The sequence below is a fragment of the Aythya ferina genome (assembly GCF_964211825.1).
Source record: "Aythya ferina genome assembly, chromosome: Z".
NCBI classification, from domain to species: domain Eukaryota; kingdom Metazoa; phylum Chordata; class Aves; order Anseriformes; family Anatidae; genus Aythya; species Aythya ferina.
Window position 1 is genome coordinate 83,557,844 of NC_140299.1, and position 23,292 is coordinate 83,581,135.

A 23,292-nucleotide genomic window follows, 5' to 3' on the forward strand; every position below is an offset into this window, starting at 1 on the left:
ACATTACAATATCCTGACTCATTCCGATTTTTGGAGCCGAACGCTATTCAGAAACTTTAAGTTTGTTCCAAACAGGAAAATCAAAAATCTCCTGTTTTTAAAATATGTGTCACAGAATGGCATTGAATGAATGATTTCATTTTTAATACCAAGGCAGTCTAGAGTCATTTTTTTTCTTTCATTTTTTATCATACTCCAGGGATAAGTTGATAATATGAAAAGTCTGCTGTATTCCCCACCATCCCCTGTATCTGCATAACCTGACATAACTCACATGCTCCCAGTCAAATGGCATGGTAAGACTCAGAAACATTGTATAGCCTACTATTCGTATCACCAATAATCCAATTCTTCACCTGTACTACTAGACAATATACCTCCCAAAATGACATCTTGGAATGATTACACATTCTTATTTAAGTTAGAATTTTGCGATGACATGCATTAATGACAATGCATTCAAAAAGAGCAAAGTTAAATAGTTTGACTTCACAGAGGAAAGAGATTCAGATAACTTGAGAGATGAGTCACCTTTCTTGACCCTTTCCATAGGGTCAAGAGAGGTTATTAGATTTTTCTGTACATTATGGAATAGACTGTGTTCTGCTCCAAATAAAATAAATATCTGGGAATGGTGCACCTAAGGAAATGCTAAAAAATAATAATTTCAAAAACAATGGTCTCAACTTCTAAAATAGCCATATATTCCTAACTACAAAGAAAAAGATACTTTATTCAGATTTCTTCCAAAATCACACTACCATGCAGCTGAAATTCATACCTATATAATTCTTAAAGAACATCTAGTCATTTTTTGTATTTGGCGTAAAGAGAGAAGAATTTATAAAATTGCTGATATGAACAAAGCTTGCCTAGAACTTTTAAAAATCTCTTAAATATAAACCTAGCATCTCTTATGTTTTTGTTTTCAATCAATAAAAATTCATATATATTCTTGATGAGAACCCATAAGCACTTTCCTTTGAATAGGTCTCATCTCATTATACAGTTAAAGCTTTTTAAGCATTCATAGTTTATAGCAAGTCGATTTCAGAAGATATAAATGTACAATTTACATATACACATACCTTCAGTATGTTCTCTCTGTAACTGAAATCTTCTTTAAGAGACCATGCATAATGTTCAATTAACCATTTTTTCAATGGTTCTGTGTAAAAAGAAAGTAATAAAATGATAAATAGGTAATATTTGAATAACCACTACTTTTACAAATAAAAATCCTAAGAGCCTAACTACTATGTAAAATTGCTCACTCAACAAGACCATATGCTTAATTCCAACTAATAAATAATAGTCTGAGATCAAAATGTTAAAAAAAGCTAACAACTTTGTAAACCTCCATTTCTTTTGATATGTATTACACAAACCACATCAGTAGCATAGTACTACTTCATTTTGTTGTTCCAAAAGCAGAAAAGCAATAACGAGAAGATCTGTGCCAAATGAGAAACTAGAAAGCCACAGAATGAAACAAAATAACACATGGCAGGTATTAGAAATGTTTAGATAAGGACCACATAGCTCAGTCATTGTTTCTGAACTTCACAGAAAGGCTTCATTGAGAATAATCTATCCTGTGGTCACCGACTCATAGAAAAATCAATTTAGATAACAAATACAAAAAAGATGGAAGTCTGAAGTGAATATTGTATTGTAAGAACTAAAGATTGACTGCTGCTTTTGCTAGTGTTTGTGAATACTAATGCAATGAATGAAATAAGGTAGCTAAAAGCTAGCTCAGCAAAAATACCTTATATTCCTTCTGTATCAGCCCCTTACTATCTGCAAACCCCAGTTATCAGGCAGCTATGATGGGTAAAACGCACAGGGGACTGCAGTGAGATACTGTCCACTTGGCAGCAGTGTGGACCTTATCAACAAAGCTACAATAAGTATCATAGTTGAACATGAAGTTGGTTCACAGACCCTGAGAAATCATCTCCACAGAGGAATAGAAAGGATCGTGTTTACATAGGCATGGCAGAATATGAAGTTCCATTTTGCTTAACAGCAACAAAATGGGAAAACATATGTAGGAAATAAAAGGAAATATCCTGCTCACCTGCTTTTGTTTTACAATATTTCAAGGAATTAAACGAATCTATTCTCAAGGCTTTCAGCACATTATTAAATTCTTACTTCATTCAGTAGTCTTTTTGTTTACTTGTTTGTTTCAAACTGCTTCTTTAGAAGGAAAGAGATTGGGATCTACTGACACTTGCAGGGGTTTTAGCACAGCACCCCAGCACTATAGTTCCTGTAACCACTTCCCAGGAGTTCTCTTAAAGAATCAGCAAAGAGGAAGGAAGTTCGAAAGAACTGCTCAGAAGTCTGACAATCAGCTAACCCCTATTCTTGGACCAATACTTTCACGTCTGTGTTTTAAATGAACAAAGCCAACAAAGCCTGTACTTTCTGCACTGCTTTTATTACTTTTCTGAAAGCAGAGGCTATGCAAAAAAAATGTATCAAAAATGACAGCAAGGTTGTAACTCCAGCCCACAAAAGCCAAGAAATATAAAGTTAGTCTGACGTTCAATCCTTAAATCATGCAATCGTGCTTCTTTTTTAAAAAGCAACAATGCAAGTTAATGACAAGTTGTCAGCCCTAACTTTGAATTGCCTGAAGTTTGTCATTTGGTGTTTGTGTCACAACCTTAATGTTATTTAAATGTAGTTTTTAGTATCTATTATTTAAAAAGGTCTACTTTACGACAGCAAAAAGCTTTGATGGAATAAACCTCAAAGTACACTGTAGTGCTGGTATGCCACTTCATTAGAAGTGGTGCATAAAACATATGCTGTTGACAAATCTAATTCATTAAAGGTGAGGTAGATGCACTTTAAAACAACTGGATGGCATCATTATCTACAGTTCTTTTTATAAATTATTCTTCTTTTCCCTTTTGACTGAACTTGTCAGTGTTCCCTTTTCAGACTGTGAATGTTTTTGCCTTAAAATTCAATACCTTCAACATGTTTGGACAAGTTAAATAAGTAGCGTATTTGCTAAAACTAAAATTGTAAGCAGAAACATTCACACTGATTATTTCACCTATATTAACTAATGAGAAATAAAATTAAGCGACAATGTATAAAGAGATTCAGTGTTATCAAACATAAAATTTAAAAATGAGGAGAGGAGGAAATTACAAAGTAGAACAGATTAATGTTCTGGCAGTCTTTTGCATTGCCATTCAGATGACTTGAATTTGATATTGAATTGAATCCTGCAAGAGAGAAGGAGATCAGGCACATCACAGAGCTGACAGCTAGCTGACATACTTAGTTCTAAAGGGGAGAATTATTAACCATATTACTCAGACTTTTAGGAAAAGACCAATACTGCTACAAGAACCAGAGGCTACAGAAGAGTTTCAGTAAATTTAAGCTCAGATTTGAAGAGTGGCCCATCAGAGTGGAGAAATCCTTGAAAAGCTTTCCAACAAACAAAACATATTATCAGTCAACAAATGATCAAATTCCACTTTAGAATATGTGCCTACGAAACATGGGCATTTTTCTCCTCATCCCAGGAAAAATCAAACTCTTCCATGAATGTGGACTTCAGAACCCAAAACACAGTGCAGAAGCTTCAACAAATTGATGAAAGTAAAAAAGAATGCTTTTGAAGACTAGCTAGACTATGGTTATGGTTAAATTCTACCAATCACGTATTTAGAAAGTACATTGTATACAGGGAAATTGGGGAAAGAAAAGGAGAAGAAAAGGAGAAGAAATGGAGAAGAAAAGGAGGAGGAGAAGGAGAAGGAGAAGGAGAAGGAGAAGGAGAAGGAGAAGGAGAAGGAGAAGGAGAAGGAGAAGGAGAAGGAGAAGGAGAAGGAGAAGGAGAAGGAGAAGGAGAAGGAGAAGGAGAAGGAGAAGGAGAAGGAGAAGAGAAGATGCTTTTTGTAACTTTTCTTTTAGTTCCTTACTTATAAAGTGGCCTAATACTACATATTCAAAAAATATTTATTGGAAATTTTGCATGGAATATATAATCATACTTCAGTATGTCAGTACTGAACAAATACTTTCTAATGAGTTGGATGGATTAGTAAAAAATTTTGCTTTGTTCAAGAAAAGTCCATATAAGGCCCATAATATCATCCTATATATTTTTATGTAGACATATGTACACATATGCATTTTTAACTAGATACGGTGTCTCAGATTAATTCCATATTGTCTCTTTCAAAAACAATTTCATTCCAATATAAGATGCACCCTGAACATTTAAGAGATGTACATTTTGCTTAGATAAATCTGGCATATGAATACGTTAAATATGGAAACACTTCTAAATATAATTTACCTAGGCCTATTTTATGCCTCCATGAATTGCAGCAAATCAGTTTCTGCAAGCAACTCCAAAAGTTTAAACTAGAAGATGACAGATTAACTCACCACATTTCAATCAGCATTTACCATTTATCTTAGAAGACTTGGATCATGTACGTCCAATATGGTACATCTGCACTTCTCCTAACCGGTCTCCCCATTATTGCTCATGCTGTTCCTCTTTAATTTTGTTTCCTCTCCTACCACGCTGACTTTACCATCCCGTGACAGGAACAGTCATATTTGGTGAAGTGTGCCCCCCCACTGGAACACGGGAAGAGGTAGCTGCTGATGCACAAATGTACAGGGGTATCTCCACTCAGGGAGAGGCATCCCAAAGGCCCCCGGTCCCCAGAATCCCTTAGTGAGCTGAATTCAAAATCATTTCACTTACAACATTCTCATTACCCAAAAGATCCATATTCTATTGACTGTTGCTACTAGCAACTCTTCTTGTGAAGTCATTTCTCAGATCTGGCAGAAGGCGGCTTCTGTTTACCTCTTAACACCTTGGAATTAGGACTTTGGATATCTAAATCCCATTCTGATCTGGCAGTGTAACTGCCTGATAGATCTTTGAGGATGCTGCTGGGAATGGGGAGGCAGGAAAGGAGGAGAAACAGCAGCAGCAGGGGTACCATCCTTAAAGAGTTATGCTTATACAGAAGAGCTCATAATGCATTCCTAAAGGAAGCTTTCATGCCCCCCAACATTTCCTGAAAAGACAGTCTGTTTCCAGCCCGTGATTTCAGCTCTGCTGGTACTTCAGCCCTTAATGATGATTTCTATGAGCAATCATCTTGCAAGGGATGTTGCTAACCTCAGTGTCCTTCTGTCAATACTGGCACTCCAGATGGGAGAAACCACTAACAGTGAAAATCTTACGCACTAATAAATGTCATTGCTTCACCGAGAAAGTGGAAGAAAAGAGGAGGAGACCTTATCTATGTCATTGCTTCAAAGGAAGTCTTTTATTCTGTGCATAAGGGACTGTCAAAGCACTCCCTCTGCAAAAGGTCTAGCTGCCTTTTCTGCAATCCTTAGATTATTTTCAGGAAACGATTTGGAGGACCTCTCCAATTCTCAAAGAGCTCCTGAGACTACAGATCACAACAGGATATTGTTGACTCTTTAGATAAGTGTACATGTCCCTCACAACATAGAGCAGTATCTCTGGATGGGACAAAGACTTGTGTCTTGTTTCTGGGTACACCAAAGGCTAGTAGAATCAAACAGTAATCTTCTCAATAACAACACTCCACTTCTTTGCACTTCCAAAAACCATCAGCCATTAACCAAAACTTCTTGTTCCTCCAAATGAATTATTCACAAAAAAAAAAACAGTGAAAAAAAAAAAAAGATAGATATTCAGCATATTTTGTACTGAAATGAGCCTCATTATCAAACGCTCAAAGCCTCCCTGAAAAGATATACCCTTTCTTATGGCAATAGGTTCTTACAGTAATACAACATACTTCTTTCCAACATACTAACAGTTGGTTTCGGATAGATTTTTTGGCAAATGCTGTCTGCTTCTTCAGTCTAATAGACAATGATTGTTGTTAAAATAAAAAAGCACCAATGAACACATGAATTTATTACGGCCTTTTTAAGACACTAAAGATACACTGAGGAAGCTTGCCTTTGTCAGTGCCTTGGATTTCTTAGGGATGGATGACAAATGAAGTTGTAAGAAATACAACAGATATCAGCAGTATCTCCTGATGACAATGCTCTCACATTAACTTACAGGGCAACTAAGCCATTAAAAGGAAACTCTACAATACTCTAAACCTCACTGCGGGGAAAAAAAATAAATTACCTTCAGTTCCAAATATATGCCTGATATTTGCATTTCACTATATTATATGATCTTCCAGTTACATATTGATGAAATGTATAGCTCCAGTGCTAACAAACTGAAGGTTGTTTTGATATTAGCCTTCCTCTTGTTGCACCTTCATTGTCTTCCCTATTATAATTCATGTCATATTTTTACCTAACTTCTTTTTAGTATTCTTCTTTTCTTCTTTCATTCACAGACATCCACATCTTTTGCATACCCCCTGTGCTCACCTCAAGTAGAGCAAACAGCAGAGAAGGTGTAAAGTACACATGTTACCCCACATGCCTAAATTGCTTTTCTAATAACATTGAGCTAGGGCATCAACGATGCCATTGCATGCCTTGCAAAAGCCTGATAAGAAATAAAACTGTTTTGTTCTGTTTTTATTGCAGAAAAGAAGCCATTTTTTGTATCCGAACATTCTCAGTATATACACTGCTTTTTAAAAACTTACGATTACTATGAAAAAAATACAATTACAGCTACCATTACACACTCGCCATTCTGACAGGAGTTACTTAGGGAAGAATAATACACTGAAGACAAAAAAGTATACTTTAAAACAAAGACACACAAGTCAACACATACGATCTGAATGGGGTTATGCAGATTCTCAAAAGAAAAGTGGTGAGAGGACCTCTATGTACAAAAAGTTGCTGGCCGTTTCAGAACAGATCTCTGACACAGGTGAAAATATTAGAAGGTCAGTGGGGGAAGTAGGTCGATTAAGTACGCCAGGCAGGCGTGGTGGATGTAGGTCAGGGCAGAAGACTGGTATACTGATTAAGAAAAAAGGTCCAGGCAGCAATGGACTAGCTAAAGTCATGCAATGAAAAGAAACTCAAATTTTGTGTAGCACAAAAGTATTAAATGCAAAACCAAACCATCCCACTATCTCTGTTTTAAAACAATAATAAAAAAAAAAATCTACTCCAAGTCATGAATGACTGAAGTGCACTAAAGAAGTGCATTTCTCTAATTCCTTAACAAGCGACCACATACAAAGCGTATAGCCTAGCATCATATACAGAAGAGTTACTGAACAAGTTGTGGAACTTCATGCTGTCCTATCTACATTTGTCCCTCAGCTTTGATTCAGGGACACGCATTAATGGGATGTGAACTGGCGGAAGGGTAGACGAACGTAAGGACATGAGATAGGCTGAGCTTACAATAATCAGAAAAATAAATGATCTGTGTAAGTAAAATGGTTACATGAAAGAAACAAAAATGATGCCTCCTGAAAAGACTATAAAAGAAGTTGATTTTGAATATAAATACAAACTTGTGATAACTGAGTTTATAGGTACAGCCTGAAGAAGTGAAACAATTTTCACAATGTGCGTTATGTCATTCCTATATTCACCAGCACACAAAAGAAACTTTAAGTACATTTACAGAAGAACTACTATTAATAAGAAACTATTCTAGCGTCTGTAGGTTTATATTGTGTTCATATTACTTCTAATTCTAGTAATCCTTTATAACTCCAGAAAAAAATATATTTTTTTTCCTTCACCATTAGGACAAAGCCAGTGAGTGCTTCATACTAAGGACGGACTTAGCAAATGGATTTAGAAGAGGGCTCAAAGTAAGATTTTTCTCCACATGAAGGCAGTGTGGAGACACTTCATACTGTTTTAGTTTTTGTGATAGACTTTTCAGTGTAGCTTCTGGTTGCTTTTACAAAGCTGTGATTGCTAAGCATTTGACCAAAATTCACCCATTTTGACTTTTGTTTTGTCCAGTGATACTGCTTAGATGAGTATATACACGTATGTACACATGCAGAGAGAGCCAATGTCAAAGATTAGCAGACAAAATCTTAGACAGAGTTGAGGCAATAGCAGAAAATACCTCTAAGAAATCCTGTTTTAAAGTGTGCAGTTAATCAAGCAGTAAACTTTTTCATATGATGGAAAATATTTTATGTACTGTATTTGGTTTACATGGCAATGTTTGTTGTTTTTTTTTTTTTTTTTTTTTGGGGGGGGGGTGGTTGCATGGGCAGCCTCTGAGAGCAGTGAGAACTGAGCGAGAAGCAGCCCTGCAGCCCCCAGGTGAGTGCAGCAGGAGGGCAGGAGGTGCTGCAGGCAGGCAGCAGCAGTTCCCCTGTGGGCTGTGCAGGGAGAGGCCCCTGGTGGAGCAGGCTGTCCCCCTGCAGCCCATGGGTCCCACATGGAGCAGATCTCCACGCTGCAGCCCCCCCATGGGTGGAGGAGCCCCTGTGGAGCAGGTGGATGTGGCCTGGAGGAGGCTGCGGCCCATGGAGAGCCCCATGACTCCAGTTGGTGAGCCATCTCCCTGTCCTAATCACAACCCATGAACAATTTTTTCATTCTGTCTTCTCCCCCTGTCCTTCAGAGGAAGAAGGATGAGAGAGTGACGTTGTAAAACTCAGCTAGCCATCAGTGTGAAACCACCATACGTACACAATGAAAAGTATGATAAGATATAACCTTAATAATCATAATGATAAGATAATCATAATCATAATGATAATTGCAATCACAACGATAAAATAATCTGCCAGATCACACTTCATAACAGAAAAAGATACCTAGGCATGAATGCATGATTTCTGGACAAGAAGACCAATGGGATCAAGACGTGCATGAAAAGGAGCGTGGCCAGCAGGGCAGGGGAGGTGATCTTCCCTCTCTACTCTGCCCTGGTCAGGCCTCTCCTGGAGTACTGTGTCCAGTTCTGGGCTCCCCACTACAAAAAAGACAGGGATCTCCTGGAAAGAGTCCAGCAGAGAGCCACAAAGATGATATGGGGCCTGGAGCATCTTCCCTGTGAGGAAAGGCTGAGAGACCTGGGTCTGGTCAGCCTGGAGAAAAGAAGACTGAGAGGGGATCTCACCAATGTTTACAAATATCTTAAGTGTGGGAAACAGTGGGATTTGGCCAACCTCTCTTCAGTGGTCTGTCTGTGGGGACAGAACAAGGGGCAATGGCCACAAAATGGATCACAGGAAATTCTGCATGAGTATACAAGAGAACTTCTTCACGGTGAGGGTGATGAGCATTGGAACAGGCTGCCCAGGGAGGTTGTGGAGTCTCCTTCTCTGGAGATATTCAAGGCTGGTCTGGACGCCTACCTGGGCAGCCTGCTCTGAGGGACCTGCTTTGGCAGGGGGGGTTGGACCCGATGACCTCTTCAGGCCCCTTCCAACCCCTTCAATTCTGTGATTCTGTGTGTGATTTGTATCCCAATCGCCGTTACTGCAAGAAATCAGTTATCATTTTCCACATAGAAAGTCAAAAGGCCGATGGGGCACAAAAGGGATCCCAAGCCCTAAGCTGCCATTAAAAAAAAAAAATAAAAAAAAAGTTTTGGGCAGAAAGTTAGAAGAGTGGAATGAAAAATAAAATTCCCTCTCTCTTTTTTTTTCTTTTTTTGTTTCTCTAATAAATAAAAATAAAAAGAAGCAGACAGAAAGTCTGAGGAGATGGGTACCTGAAACACTGCAAGTAAACCCTTTCTGTGAAAGATCAATGTTTGTGTAGCCCTGTAAATCATGAAATGAAGATATCTACATGTATCTCAAACACAGAGACCAACAGATTTAATATAGTGTATAATACTGCACAAATAAACCATCTTTGCTAGGACAAAGAAACTGAGAGGTGCTGGAAAATACTCCAACTAAACTACCCATAGCTGTATGAGAACTCATTTTCTCTCTTGTAAATTAGAAATAAAACAATCATAATGAGATGAAAGATATTTCCTGTAATGAGATCACTGCAAGAACAGAAAAATAAGAAAATGTTTTAGTCTTATTATGAAAAAAATGGAGACCATAAATGAAACCCAAACTTAGCAGACATCACCAAAATGAAGGTAATAGAAATATTCTTACCATATTAAAGCTACACTGCAATAGCAATGTAATTTAAGTGTTTGAGGTTTCAGTTGTTTTGATTACATATATTACATGTGCCACAGACCAGAAAAAAAAATTCTCAAAGACAACAGTCAGCATAGAAGCATGTAACTTCCTCACTAGTAGTTAGTTCACAGTATTCTGAGCTGAAAGTTAGTGTTACACGTTGAAGACTTCTCTAGTCTGTTAAGAACACTGTGGCATAAAACTATTAGTTATTATTAGTTAAGTAATAATTAGCACTTAATAATTGTTAATAGTCATAATAATTCAACTGTTAGCTTTAAAATATATTAATCCAAACAGAGTAGACTAACCCCAAATTAATGACTCTTATGAACAGTTGTATGTCTTTCTTTTCCAGTTTTTAAATTAGAGAAAGTTTTGACCATCAAATAAATATAACATTTATAGACAATAAATTAATTGTAGTCTAAACCTTAGATTACGTATTGCAAAACAAATACATTTTGGATTTCCCTCACTCCAATTATGAAAATTAATATGAATTCCTTTACAGCACTGACAACTCAGTAGTGAAGGTATAAAGGTGAAATAGGTACAAAACAGAAAATGTAATGTGCAACTAATTTTCATTGTCTATTAAGTAACACAAGCAATAAATAAAGTCATTTGATTCTGAATATTCTCATAGACATTAAAAGACTTTTCAGTGCCACCTATATAAAAACTAATGACAGAGGTAGTTGTTGGTTGCTTCACCATACTGGCGTACAAAAATATAACTGTAATGTTACAGTTAGTAACATTAACAAGTTAGGAAACAAGTTAGGACAAAATTTCAGTAAGCAGTATGAGTAGCAACCTGAATCTACTTTCACTTTTCCTTGAAAAGTTGTCACAGTTTTTGCGTTACTTTATAGTAATGAGGCTATAGACAGGATAAACATTTTTTGTTTTAGATAATTATTCAATGAGTGGTTCCATGTCTTATGTGAAGCATGAAATCAAAGCGTTGCTTGGGATTCCAAATAAATTTCACACCATCTTGTTCATTCAATCACTGGAGTACCCGAATACTTTACAAAAAGCAACAGAAGACTCATGAGGGAGGACAAATCCATTTCTCCATGTTGATAGCTGGGAAACTGACAGAATTAGAACCAAGTGTCCAATGTGCAGACACATTTTAGATGTCTAAATTTAAATTTTTTGGTGTGTTCATGGTGGTTGTGCCTTTTCTTGGGGGTGGCGGTGGTGGTGTTTTCCAACTGGAATACTTCATGTTTTAGAGCAGTAACGAGGTCAAAGTGTTTCTTCTGTTGACCTAAACTGTAGTGACAATAACATAATATTTGTGGAAGTTTTGATGTACACATCTCAGTTTACATGGGAAGGGAAGGGGAAGGGGAAGGGGAAGGGGAAGGGGAAGGGGAAGGGGAAGGGGAAGGGGAAGGGGAAGGGGAAGGGGAAGGGGAAGGGGAAGGGGAAGGGGAAGGGGAAGGGGAAGGGGAGGGAAGCTACCTCAGTGAGTACAAAGCAAGTTGTCCACTATCACCTATGAATTTTATGGGGAGAGAGTTGCATGCAGTTCTCTAAGGACGCAACTCAAGGTTCTTGACTCAGGATACATGCCTTCTATTTTCCAACTGTAGGCATAAAAATGAAGTACCCTACAAAGCCCGTTTTATTTGTTATAAAACACTGAACTATTTATCGTGTGCGACCCGCTCCGTGCGTGAAGGTGACACCAGGAACCAAGCGGAGTCACACCTCACGCGTGGATGGGACCAAAAGCAAAGTTTCACAAGCAGCTGCCATCCCAGTATTTCTAGGTTTCTAAATTGCGTGGTTGACATACAATCTGAACGTGTTTTTTTTTTTTTTAACTTTTTTTTAGGTGGCTTGATAATTAAAAGAAAAAAAAAAAATAAATCACTGAATTACGTAACAGCGACTCGGTGCCAACGAGATCCGGGCAGGGGGCACCTCAGCTCCCTCTGCTAAGCAAGCTGCCACCTCGCAGCCCTACGAGCCCGCTCGGCAACACCATTTGTGATTTCCAAAGCCCAAAAGCACATCCGAGCCTCCGAGCCAGCGCCGGTTCGTCTCGCAGCCCTCCCTTTCGCCTCACCACCCGGCTGTCCCCACCCCTGTACACACCACCACCACCACCACCACCACCACCACCATCATCATCATCATCTCCATCTCCTCCTCCTCCTCCTCCTCCTCCTCCTCTCCTCCTCCCTCGGATCGTGGCGGCGCTGCCGCCGCCCGGGGAGCCGTGGAAGTGCGCAGCGCCCAGCCGCGCTCCGCCCGCCGCACCCCGGGGAGCCCCCGGGCGGGGCTCCTCCACCGGGGGGGGCAGCCCCGCCGGGACCACTTACCCGGCCGGGCGCCCCCAAGTCCCGCTCAACTCCGTGCCCGCAGCCCCCCAGGCGACCGCCGAGCGTCGGTGACAACGGCCCGGAACGGCCCCGCCGCCACATCCGGAGGCGGAGCGGGAGGAGGCGGCCACGGCGCCGGGGAGCGGCCGGGGCAGGGCTCGGCCGGGAGCGGGACGCGAAATGGCGGACGCCGCCCTCCCGCCTGGCGTACGTGGGGCGCGGGCGGGAGCCGCGGGGGCCCCCCTGTGAGGAGCAGGAGGAGGAGGAGGAGGAGGCGGCGGCCTTCCCTTCGCCTTTCCTTCGCCTTTCCCTCGTCTTTCCCTCGCCTGTGAGGGCCGTGCCGTGCTGGGGGTGCTCGGGGCTGCGTGGTGGTGGTCTCCGGGCGGTGGGTGGCCGCCGGGTGAGGAGAGGAGGCTGCTGGCTGTGTGCCCCCCCCTCCGCCAGGCAGCGTTTTGTAATGCGTGTTTTGTGTTTCCTTCTCGGTTCTTCTTCTCGCAGGTGGCGAGTGGTGGCCCGAAACGGCGAATCCAGTTAACTGGGTTTAGAGGAAGAGAGAAGAAAGCGCTAGTTGAGTTGCTGTTCAAGCTGGACTGCGTTTTCCTTGATAGTAAGGTACTGTTCCTTGAAGCACCTTGGTTCCTTGGTTTAAAGCAGGAAGGGAAAAAAAAAAATGCAACCCTTAAAATCAAGGACTTTGTAGCAATTTAGAGTTGTGTATAAGTAGCCAAGAAAGTTTAAATGTTTTCAGTGATGACACTGTGTATTTTATTTGTGTTTTTATTAGAAATACAAGAATTGTACACATCTTATAGCGAAAAAGCTTTGCAAGAGTGAAAAGTTCTTGGCTGCCTGTGCTGCAGGTGAGTAGCAAATTCGCTGTAAGATTTCAAAGAATCATAACAGAACTAGAAAGGAGCTCTTGAAGGCTTCTAGTTACCTGTTTTAATTTCATGAATGGACTGTCTTACAAAACCACCTTCTGCTTGTTCAGATATCCTTGATTTTTGTCAAAGTACCGTGTTCAAGTTTTGATTTACTTCTTTTTTTGCTTTGGTAAGTGCTAAGGGATATTCCTGCCATCTTCTTTCACTTGATATACATTTCTTTCTAAACAAAAACTTTTGTTATATATCAGTTGTATCATGAGGTCATATCCAAATGACACAGGTGCATGTATATGGCCACCTGAAGAGGGATTGGATAGAGTATGGACACCTGTAGTTACTGAGCTGGTTTTTGACACCAAATTTGCTGTAGCATTACATGTGTAACAACGTTAAGGATTACTGTTTCTAAGTTTCTGCTTATGCAGCATGACAAAATTCCAGGCTATTGCCACTGGCATTTTACTAGGTGAGCCTCTGGCCTTTCCTTTTGTTGTTCTCTCACCTAAGTTTGGATGCTGGAATTCTGTACTGGAGCAACTAAAATGCTTTTAAAACAAGAACTACGTATTTACATATTTGAAGATTACTTCTAAGAGAAGTTACCTGTGGGCATTGTATAATGAGTTCAGAAAACATTGCAGAGTTACAAGATGTTGTTGTCCTCGTCAATTAACTATTTAAATATGATCCTTATTTTTCCCATACTGTGTTTTAACAACTGGCTGAAGAAAGTTTTGGGATGGATCTTGAATCTTGAATTTAAGAGATTACAGATAGAAATAGATAAATTTACTTGTGGGATTACCTGTAAAATTAGTGATCTTATTTTTAGACTTGCAGGCTACATTAGCAGGTATTTCAATCATCTGTCACTGCTAGAATTTCAGTATATGCATTAATGATTACTTGAATGGATCTAAAAATTCTGATCAAACTCATATCAAAAAGGAAATAGAAGGAAAGGTGCCATAAGAGAAGCAATATATGGATATATTTAGAATCACATTTGTGGTGTAGTATTTCATTTTAAGTCTTAGGTACTTTAGATATCAAATTTTATTTATGTATTTTACTTTGGGAGATTTAAAACAACTGGATATATTTTTCTTGAACTGAGTGGAAACAATATACATACTGTCCACATGGCAATGCAAAACTCTTGTATTTCTGTGTTTTGAAACCTTCCCCAAAACCATCTAGAACTTAATTTTGGAAAAAGCACTGTTTTTGCATAATCATTGCCCTTGGTGGCAGACAGAGTGTGTTCATTCCTAATGCATTTTTTCCTAAGTACAACAGATCATATTTAAACCCATTTAGAGCTCAATAGAAGTGAAGGTAAATAAACAAGGATGCCAGTCTTCATGGACTCCCTAGCTGACAGATAATTTGAGATGGAAACTTTAAAATGAAAGTGATTTTTTTTAACATACATGTTGTGTACAACACACCTATTTCATCAGAAGCCTACTGGTACCTACACTAGGTTATACAGAAATACCGTCTGTGCTCCTGCACTGAGACATTTTGCCACTCAACCCTGCTGTTCTGTGAAGCCAATTAGGTTCACACAATTCAAGTCAATTTCTCTTACAGTATCTTACAGTCAGTAGTGTTTCAATACAGGAGTAGGTTACTAACCACAGCTCTTGACCTGAACCTGTAAGAAGAGAGAGACAGAGGGAAAAAAAGGGGAAGATCATTACATACAGTATCAGAAGCATACATGCAGAAGATGAAAGAGGAGAGGCGGAGGAGGTGGAGCCAAAGGAGGAGAGGAAAGGGTTGTGAAAAGAAGAAAGGGGAAAGACAAAAGTCTAAAACCAAATCCCCTGAACATTGGTATTCGCTGTACTTGCAATGTAAGTAATACCAAGAATGTATAAAAGAAACAGCTTACATGCTAAAAACTTCATCCATCTTTTTAATTACTGGAGGTAAAACATTGCCTCGGTTCACTAAATTAAGCCCTTAGCAAAAGCAAAGAAACAAACAAAAAAAAATCAACTAGCAAATGTGCCTGGACAGCATTATTGCATACAAGTACACCAAATGCACCTCTGATCTCTTTAGGTATGTTTTAAAAAGTTTCAACTTCTCTTGAAAACAGAGGGTTAAGCAAGATTCTTTTCAAGTTGTAAAAAAACAAAATCTGGGAAGCTGGAAAGTTCCATTTGCAGATTTTTGAGGAGAGAGTCACATAATTTATCTGGGAAGGGTAAAAAGGTACTTGATCGTTAAAAGAAAACAAAATGATCATTTTCAGTGGTATTGTGAGGTTTCTCGTTTTTAAACTGTGAAGATGAGAACTCTTGTAGTAGGAAGAAGTTTTTAAAATGGTACTTACAATTCCAGCTTTTATTTGCACAAGAAAGGTTGAAGTTAATTTTGTAGTAGATCTTCAGCTGATTGCCATTTGTCTGCACAAAAAAATCTTTTGTGGTTGACAGTTCATTTGCTTTTTAGGAAAGTGGATACTAACTAAGGAGTACATAATTAATAGTGCCGAAAGTGGCAGATGGCTTGATGAAACAACGTACGAATGGGGATATAAAATTGAAAAAGACACCCATTATTCACCTCAAATGCAATCTGCACCTAAAAGATGGCGCAAAGAACTGATGCAGTCTAGTGCTCCAGGGGCCTTCCACAGATGGAAAGTTATCCTCGCTGTTAAGGAAGGTGGTAAACGAATGATGTCTGTTATAAGGTAGGAGGATATGTCTTAAAGTTTAAATAATGAGCAACAGAACGCTTATGGTATGGTGTTGAACACATCTTTATTCTTCCATCCCAGTTAATTTGGTCCATAACAACTTCTGGCTCTTCAAACTCTGAATCATTTTCATTAACATACTTCCCTACATTTTACAATTCTTTTAATCTTTGACATCACAGCTTTTTTTAGATTTCTTTTAGTATAATGTTAAATATAATATGCATTATCATATGTTAGTATCTTAAGTAAACAGAAACATTCTTCATGAGACGTGGTACGTAGATTTTTGCTTTTTTCAGAGTACTGCTTTATGTTGTGTATGTTACATACCAAATGGTAGCCAGAATCATTTCATTTGGTTGGGTGATCTGAGCCAGCCATGAGCTATGGCTTAAGGATCAGGGCTGCACTTTGACCTTTTTCTTCTTCCTTAATTTTTTTGGTCACACCTATGAAACAGTTTATTGTAATTCTGAAGACCTGACTTGTACTATAACACCTAATATGTACTGTAACAAATACAAAGGAAAAGAAAAACTCAGGTGTGAGACTTCTGAGACTTTGTTTTTCCTCCCTACCTATTTGGTTTCCATGCTTAACGTGTACATGGTATCACAAGTACAGTATTAAAAGTAACATTTGTTGTCTAAAACAGTAAAAGCAAGCAGCCCCTGACTTTATTTTAGAGCTATCCATCAATGTAAGTTCATTGCAGGAGAACATACTGTCCTATTCTCCTCTGTTGAAATTCCAGTTAGTTAGGAGTACTTCTCGGGTCTGGGTGTACCACAGATGCACAGGCAAGAAAGGAGTGAACTTTGTCTGGTTGATGATGGAGCGGGGCTGCATCACCAAATACCTGTCTGCAGTTCACAAAGACAGTCTTGCTATGTGTGCTCCTTCATTTTCTCAAGGCTGTTAAGCACCCTTTTATCTTCCTAATAAAGGCTGGGCAACGTCATATGTCTGCACTCTGTAGTTTGTGAACAGTAATGTAACTTTTAGCAGTATGAATATAACACGGTAAATAAATCTTTCCAAATATGTTTGTTTAGAGTTCTGCAAGCTGGAAAGGCAACCATATGTTCATCCCAAAATATGGGGAGTGATATTACTCATATATTTCTCCATAATAAATTCTTTCTTATGCAAAATGAAAAACGTTTCCCTGAAGATCAGTGCTACCCTTTGCAATATATAGAAGATTACCTTTTGGAGGTAAGTAAATTTAAAAAACATACATAAAATTAATTGTTCATTTTTATTGTTAAAAATTTATATCAAGCTTACTAATTACTTTGTGTGATGCAGCATTAATAATAGAGGTGGATATGATCACCCTGAATGTTTTGAACTGATGAGAAGTAATGCAGCTTTCTTGTACTGGGACTGTTAATCCTAGAGAAGAGAAGATTTTGGAGAGATCTCTTCAGTCTGTATAAGTACCAGGAGCAGGGGGTGTACAAAGAGGATGGAGCGAGGTTCTTTTCAGTGGTGCCCAGTGCCCCAATGCCAGGACAAGGGGCAGTGGGCACAAACTGGAGCACAGTAGGTTCCCCCCGAACACCGGGAAGCAATTCTGTGCTGTGCAAGTGATGGAGCAGTGGCACAGGTTGCCCAGGGAGGTGGTGGAGTCTCCTCCTTGGAGATCTTCAAAAGCCACCTGGGCCTGTCAAAAACCACCCTGCTCTGGGTGGCCTTGCTTGAGCAAGCAGTTTGACCAGATGATCTCCAGAGGTACCTCCAACTGTAACCAGTCTGTGATTCTGTAACAGAAAAATTGTCTTTCTCAAAGCAGTGTGATTCAAACTCAAAGCAGTTTGATTCAAAGCAGTAGAAGTGATGCCAAAGAAGCATACATCTTCTTGCTCTGTATGTTCCTTCTTGGCTCCTGCTTTGTGCTGTTACTAGTGAAAAAATGAATTAGACTTCAGGAGGAAGTTTCAGTGTAGCTGACCATCAAATAAACAGTTTAGAAAGTTATTCATAAATTGCCAAGAAAAATACTGATTTTTGTTCTCTTTATTTTGGTAACAATTTCAACTGTGTATATCATGGTTGGGCCAGTTGATCTAAGAGGTCATTTCCAGCCCTTATGATTCTATGATCTGTGTGTTTATCTGTCTATATATATGTGTAGATGTAGATATTTTAATTTTATCCTCATGCTTCATAATCAATTTAATTACCTCTTTTCTGAACTAACCTCAATTATTCTACCTTTCTGTTCATAACATTACAGTTTGGTAAAAAGATTCAGATTCTTAACTCAGAAATAAGTTTGCTCATAGTCCTTCATGGCTGGGAAGAATTGGTGGTTGCCATATGAATTCTCTGAGGGGACTCTTTTGGGCAGAGGAAATTCACTCAAACTATTCCTGAACTAGGAATTTTATGTAAGTTTCTCACCTATATTCCCTTTTCAGTCAATGTACTCAGACTGATGCTGCAAGAATTGTAATTCCTAAAATACATGTATGAACTGCTGTCTAAGCATACCATTAACTCCCCATTACTACAGAGAGATCTTTCCATGCTCGAGGACAGACAAAGTTAAATAAAAATCAATTTAAACTAAAGGATTCTGTAACGAAGCATATGAGAACAGAGTAGCCTGCCAAGAGGATTTGTTAAGCATGTTTTGTACACAATATGAATGTTCCTTTAGACTTGCAGTTCCTCAGACTGAGGGATGATTTTAATCAACTGCTAAATAAAAAATGCTGCCTTTGCAAACTTGTAGAGCTAACAGTGGGTTTATTAAGGCAGTATCTGCTTCTTCTGGAAATCTTTTAAATTCTTCAGATCAAAGTATTTTGCTCTCCTCATTTTAATGATTAATAAAGCTGTTACAAAAGGGCAAAAAAGGGGTTGAAAGATCTTAGTGTTTACATGCTGATTAAAACACACAGCAGTGTGGGATCTTGGTCTAGTGCGTACTTTCTTAATCATACTTGTTCAGGGAAATTTATGTTTAATAGAGGAATGAGAGTCAAGTATTTATGACTATCTCACCTTTTACTGATCTTCGTGAACCTGGATTCATCCCAGTTGTGATAAGTGTTCCATCCTAACTGATTCATTAACTTCCACACATCCTTTTTTCTAGATTTCACTAAAGTAACTCACTTCAGAGGGCACAAGAGCACCAGTTTCTATTTAAATGCTTCTAAAGAACTCAGAAAACTGCCAAGACTCTGTCTCTTAAAAGGACAAGAGTAAAACATAGGCATAACACTTTTGATAAAGCCTAATGCACGTTAACAAAATGTTATGAACATGCTCTTTTCTCTTGCTTCTAGCAGTACTTGGTACATATTTCATTAGGACTTCAAAAGTTCCAATTTTGTAAATCTATAGTCCTGCTATTTGACTACTACTTCTTCCCATAAACACATGTGTCTTATGGTTTAGTACCCAGATCAGATCCTAAATTAAGCAAAACCGCAGTGTATTCATTTTTAAAAGTGAAACTGCATGTAGTCATAGGCTTTCAGACTGTTTTCTCTCTGATTTTTTTTTTTTTTTTTTTTTTTTTGGGACCAACGCTTTACTTTGTCTGTATTTCGGTATCTGTTCCTATATCAACCTCTGTTAAAACACTCTGTGGGACTGTCATAAATGATTTGAAACTATAAGGTGTCGTTTTTTCCTGGTTCAAGGTGTTAAAGCCATATGCATGATTCTAGGGAGCTATCCTCATACTTAAACACAGACTTTAGATGCTTTTTTGGCTGCACACTAAAATTCACAAATTTTTACCAAGATAGTACTATAAATTATCTGAATATAAGTATTTTTAGAAGCATGTTGAAACTAATGTGCAGAGAGTGGCACTAAAAGTAAAGGCTAGTTAATGCATCAAAGCAGGGCTTGAGTTCACACTCATCTTTGGCTCACCAAAAACTATTTAGAGCCATTTTCAAGTTACCAAAAGTACTTGACACATCAATTCCTCTCACAAGCAGACTTGATTTGGGAAAGACTTATTTATTACAAATTAATAACAGAGTAGAATAGTGAGAAACAATAAAATGAAAACCACCTTCGCCCTACTCTGCTCTTCTTCCCATGTTCATCTTCGTTCCCCACTCTTCTGTCTTCTGCTCCTCCAGGAGCAGCATGGGGGTTTTTGCCAGTCCTAACATGTCATCTCTGCTGCTGCTTCTTCCTCACACCTCTCGTAGGAACACTCCTTCATGAGCTGCTCCATTGTCAGCCCTACCCTTTGTTCAAGCCTTCAGGAATGGACTGCTTAACCCGGGGCTCTGTACCTGGAGCACCTCCTGCCCTCCTTCTGCACTGACCTTGAGAGCTGCAGGGCTGCTTCTCACTCATTTCTCACTCTTGCAGCTGCTGCAAATGTCTTTACCATTTCTTAAATATGCTACCTCTGGGGGCTCAGTTGTAGCCAGCAGAGAGCTCCTTTTGAAGTGTCTGAAACTGGCTCTGCTCTAAAATGGGGCAGGTTCTGGTCTGTCTGTACTCGCAGTGGCCACACCTGCAGCTCTTCCACCCCCCACCACCAAAACCTTGACGTGTAAACTCAATGCAGCCTAAAACAAAGATGTTTTAGTCTTAGTCTGTGCAGATAAAAAAAAAAAAAAAACACAACTTCTAAATTTTAAATTACTAGCTTAGTGCACCCTTAAAGGCAAGAACTGAAAGGATTTCACTGTAGCGGCCTTTATGGTCATAGACAAACTGATGAAAACCTGCGTTAAAAAAAAACAAACAAACAACAAAACACCTCACTACATTTTCAACTAATTGAAAAGATGTGGGCTTTATTTTTGTTTCTGAAAAGTCCAAAAAGAGAATCTGTTATGTCTTAACACAGCTCTTGTTTCAACAACAGAGATTGGGACAGAGTTACAAGTCAATTAGGAAAATAACTGGGAAAACTTATATTGGTAGTTCTCGTGCTATAGCTGCCTGCAACTTCAGTGTTCTATTTCCACAGATGTTTATTTGCCACATGCTGTAGACTCTTGAAAAATTGAATAAACATGCATATACACACATGTATTTACAATAAAATGTATGGAAAGTCTTAAGGACATAAAAGGTGTTTTACAACATTAGCTTAGAGCACTATAAGTGGAAACATAATGTGTTTTTTTGTTTGTTTGTTGTTTTTTTTTTTTCTCTGCACAGAAGGAAATAAAAAATATAGAAGTTACCCAAATGAACTATTTCCTGCCTGCACAAGAAACTGACCAAAATGAGTCGAATGTGAAGCTTGTCGAACTGAAAAATGCTGTGATAAAACACATGTATTTTGTAGAGGTAAGTAACAGCTAAGGCTTTCTCAGCATAAAATGTAAAATATATATAATTAAATGTAACTTCTATTATGGATGCTGAATCTGCTTAACTAGATATTTTAACTTCTTCTGTAGTATTAGTGGTAACTTTTTAGCCTGCAATGTTTAATAATCTTATGTTTACTACATCTGCCACTAGCCAGAATACAACTTAGTAGTGGTAATTGATAGTCATAAGTGTATGAAAGACACAGTAGGCTGTTTGAAATCTTGGTGTAATATGTGACATCAGTAAAAGCTAATATTGTTCAACACAGTGTCACATCGCGTTACAATCGTTCTTTGACTTCCCTGTTATCTAGCTACATTACACTAACACATTTTTAAAACTAGCCATATCCTAGAACAAGCAAAAATTTTGTTGATTGATGTGGGTTATTTTTTGTTACAAATAAAAGCTAGAGCAAGAAGGATTTCTTGGTTTTAATGCTGTCACATATCCTGATAAACTTGGTATATTTTTAATTAAAAACAGCATTTAATTTCTAGAAAAAGCAAGTAATTACAGTGTGTATTATCGCTGTAAGTTACACTGATGCAGGTGATACTGTGTAAGTATTCTTGTAGTAGCTTACATAAAACACTCTTGATTCTGCAACTGCAAATTGAGGTCCACTGTATGTATCAATATTAGCTCCTACTAACAAAACAGTTCAACAATTCAAATGCTCAATGTACAAAATGTTTAAACTCAAGACTGGCAATTTGAAGACTAATGTTGCTTAAACACATACACCGTCAAATACTCCCATCAGTGACATTTTAACAAGACCATAACCTCCGGACCTTTAAAAAATAAATCTATCTTTAACTTCTCATGCATAGGACTATTGCAGGCTAACCATAGTAGGCAGCTGATCCCCACACAGCTCCCTTCCTCCCCACAGCTGGACTGGGGAGAGAATCAGAGGCAAGAAAACCAGTGGGTTAAGATAAAAAACAAAACAAAAACAAAAACAAAACAAACAAACAAAAAAAACTGTTTAATATGTAAGGCGAAAGCTGTGGGCACAAGCAAAGCAAAATAAGCTCCCATGAGCCTGCGGATGCTCAGCCATTTCCAGGCAAGCAGGGCTCATCATGCCTAACGGGTACTTGGGCAGACAAATGCCATGATTATCAGAATCATTTCCCCCAGCTTTTCCTGCTGAGCACAATGTCGTACGGTATGGACCATCGCTGGGGTCAGCTGTCCTGGCTGCGTCCTCCTAGCCTGCGGAACTGGCCTTGACAAATAAGCCAGCACTGCTTAGCAAGAGCTGAAGCTTTGGTGTGAGTACTGTTTGTGGGTAGCAGTGTTTTGGTCACAAATCCATCATAGCACACCATGAGCTACTCTGAAGGGACTTTTCCCAGTTCCCAGCCAAAGCCAGAGTAACTATATAACAGTAGCACTTTTTATTGGATTATCTTTCCCTCAAACTACTATGAGCGATAGAGTAATTGTAATCCTGAGGACTTTTTCTGATAAAATATATTATTAAGCTCATAACACTAGGTAACCAAATGTAATAGTAATACGTTTTTGCACCTACTATCATCACATTACAAGCAACTTGCAAGGAGTATCCAGAGTTTGCATTTTGCCATAGAAAACCTGAAAGCACTAATACATTTTAATGGTTAAGTGGATCAAATCTAATCAAACTGTCATTACGTAACAACTGCATGAAAAAGAAGCAGAAAATAACAGGAAAACTGAGGAGGAAAAAAAGCCCATATTAGTTTCCTCTCAGGTCATTAATCCCTTATTTCCTAATTTTGCCCTCTAAATATTAAAAAGAACTACAAATAGGTTGCTATGCTTATTGTTATGTTTTTACTGTGTTAAAAAAAAAAGTAAATTAATACAGTATTTATAGACCGTTGTTTATTGGTATCCAGTGGTGTACAGGTTGACCTTTTTTT

General features: G+C 38.6%; 2 protein-coding genes across 8 annotated transcripts in view; one reads left to right on the forward strand and one right to left on the reverse strand.

The window, feature by feature from the left end:
- KIAA0825 overlaps positions 1 to 12,553 on the reverse strand; it is a gene marked incomplete at its 5' end in the record, with an annotated part of 250,673 nt that extends 238,120 nt beyond the window's left edge. For 5 of the 6 annotated variants that reach the window (XM_084504191.1, XM_084504188.1, XM_084504192.1 and 2 more), the window contains one exon: positions 12,452 to 12,553. In XM_084504191.1, the coding sequence (XP_084360317.1) occupies positions 12,452 to 12,553 (102 nt within the window). Of the gene's footprint in view, positions 1 to 1,088; positions 1,169 to 12,451 lie in introns of all 6 variants that reach the window. The other variant, XM_084504190.1, reaches the window with a different exon arrangement.
- Positions 12,526 to 23,292, forward strand: part of SLF1 (SMC5-SMC6 complex localization factor 1) — a 49,204-nt gene continuing 38,437 nt past the window's right edge. Inside the window, exons 1-6 of one of the 2 annotated variants that reach the window (XM_084504194.1) lie at positions 12,526 to 12,658; positions 12,950 to 13,063; positions 13,236 to 13,311; positions 15,805 to 16,048; positions 17,113 to 17,275; positions 21,215 to 21,346. In XM_084504194.1, coding sequence (XP_084360320.1) covers positions 12,632 to 12,658; positions 12,950 to 13,063; positions 13,236 to 13,311; positions 15,805 to 16,048; positions 17,113 to 17,275; positions 21,215 to 21,346 — 756 coding nt within the window. In that variant the 5' untranslated portion in view covers positions 12,526 to 12,631. Of the gene's footprint in view, positions 12,659 to 12,949; positions 13,064 to 13,235; positions 13,312 to 15,788; positions 16,049 to 17,112; positions 17,276 to 21,214; positions 21,347 to 23,292 lie in introns of both variants that reach the window. The other variant, XM_084504195.1, reaches the window with a different exon arrangement.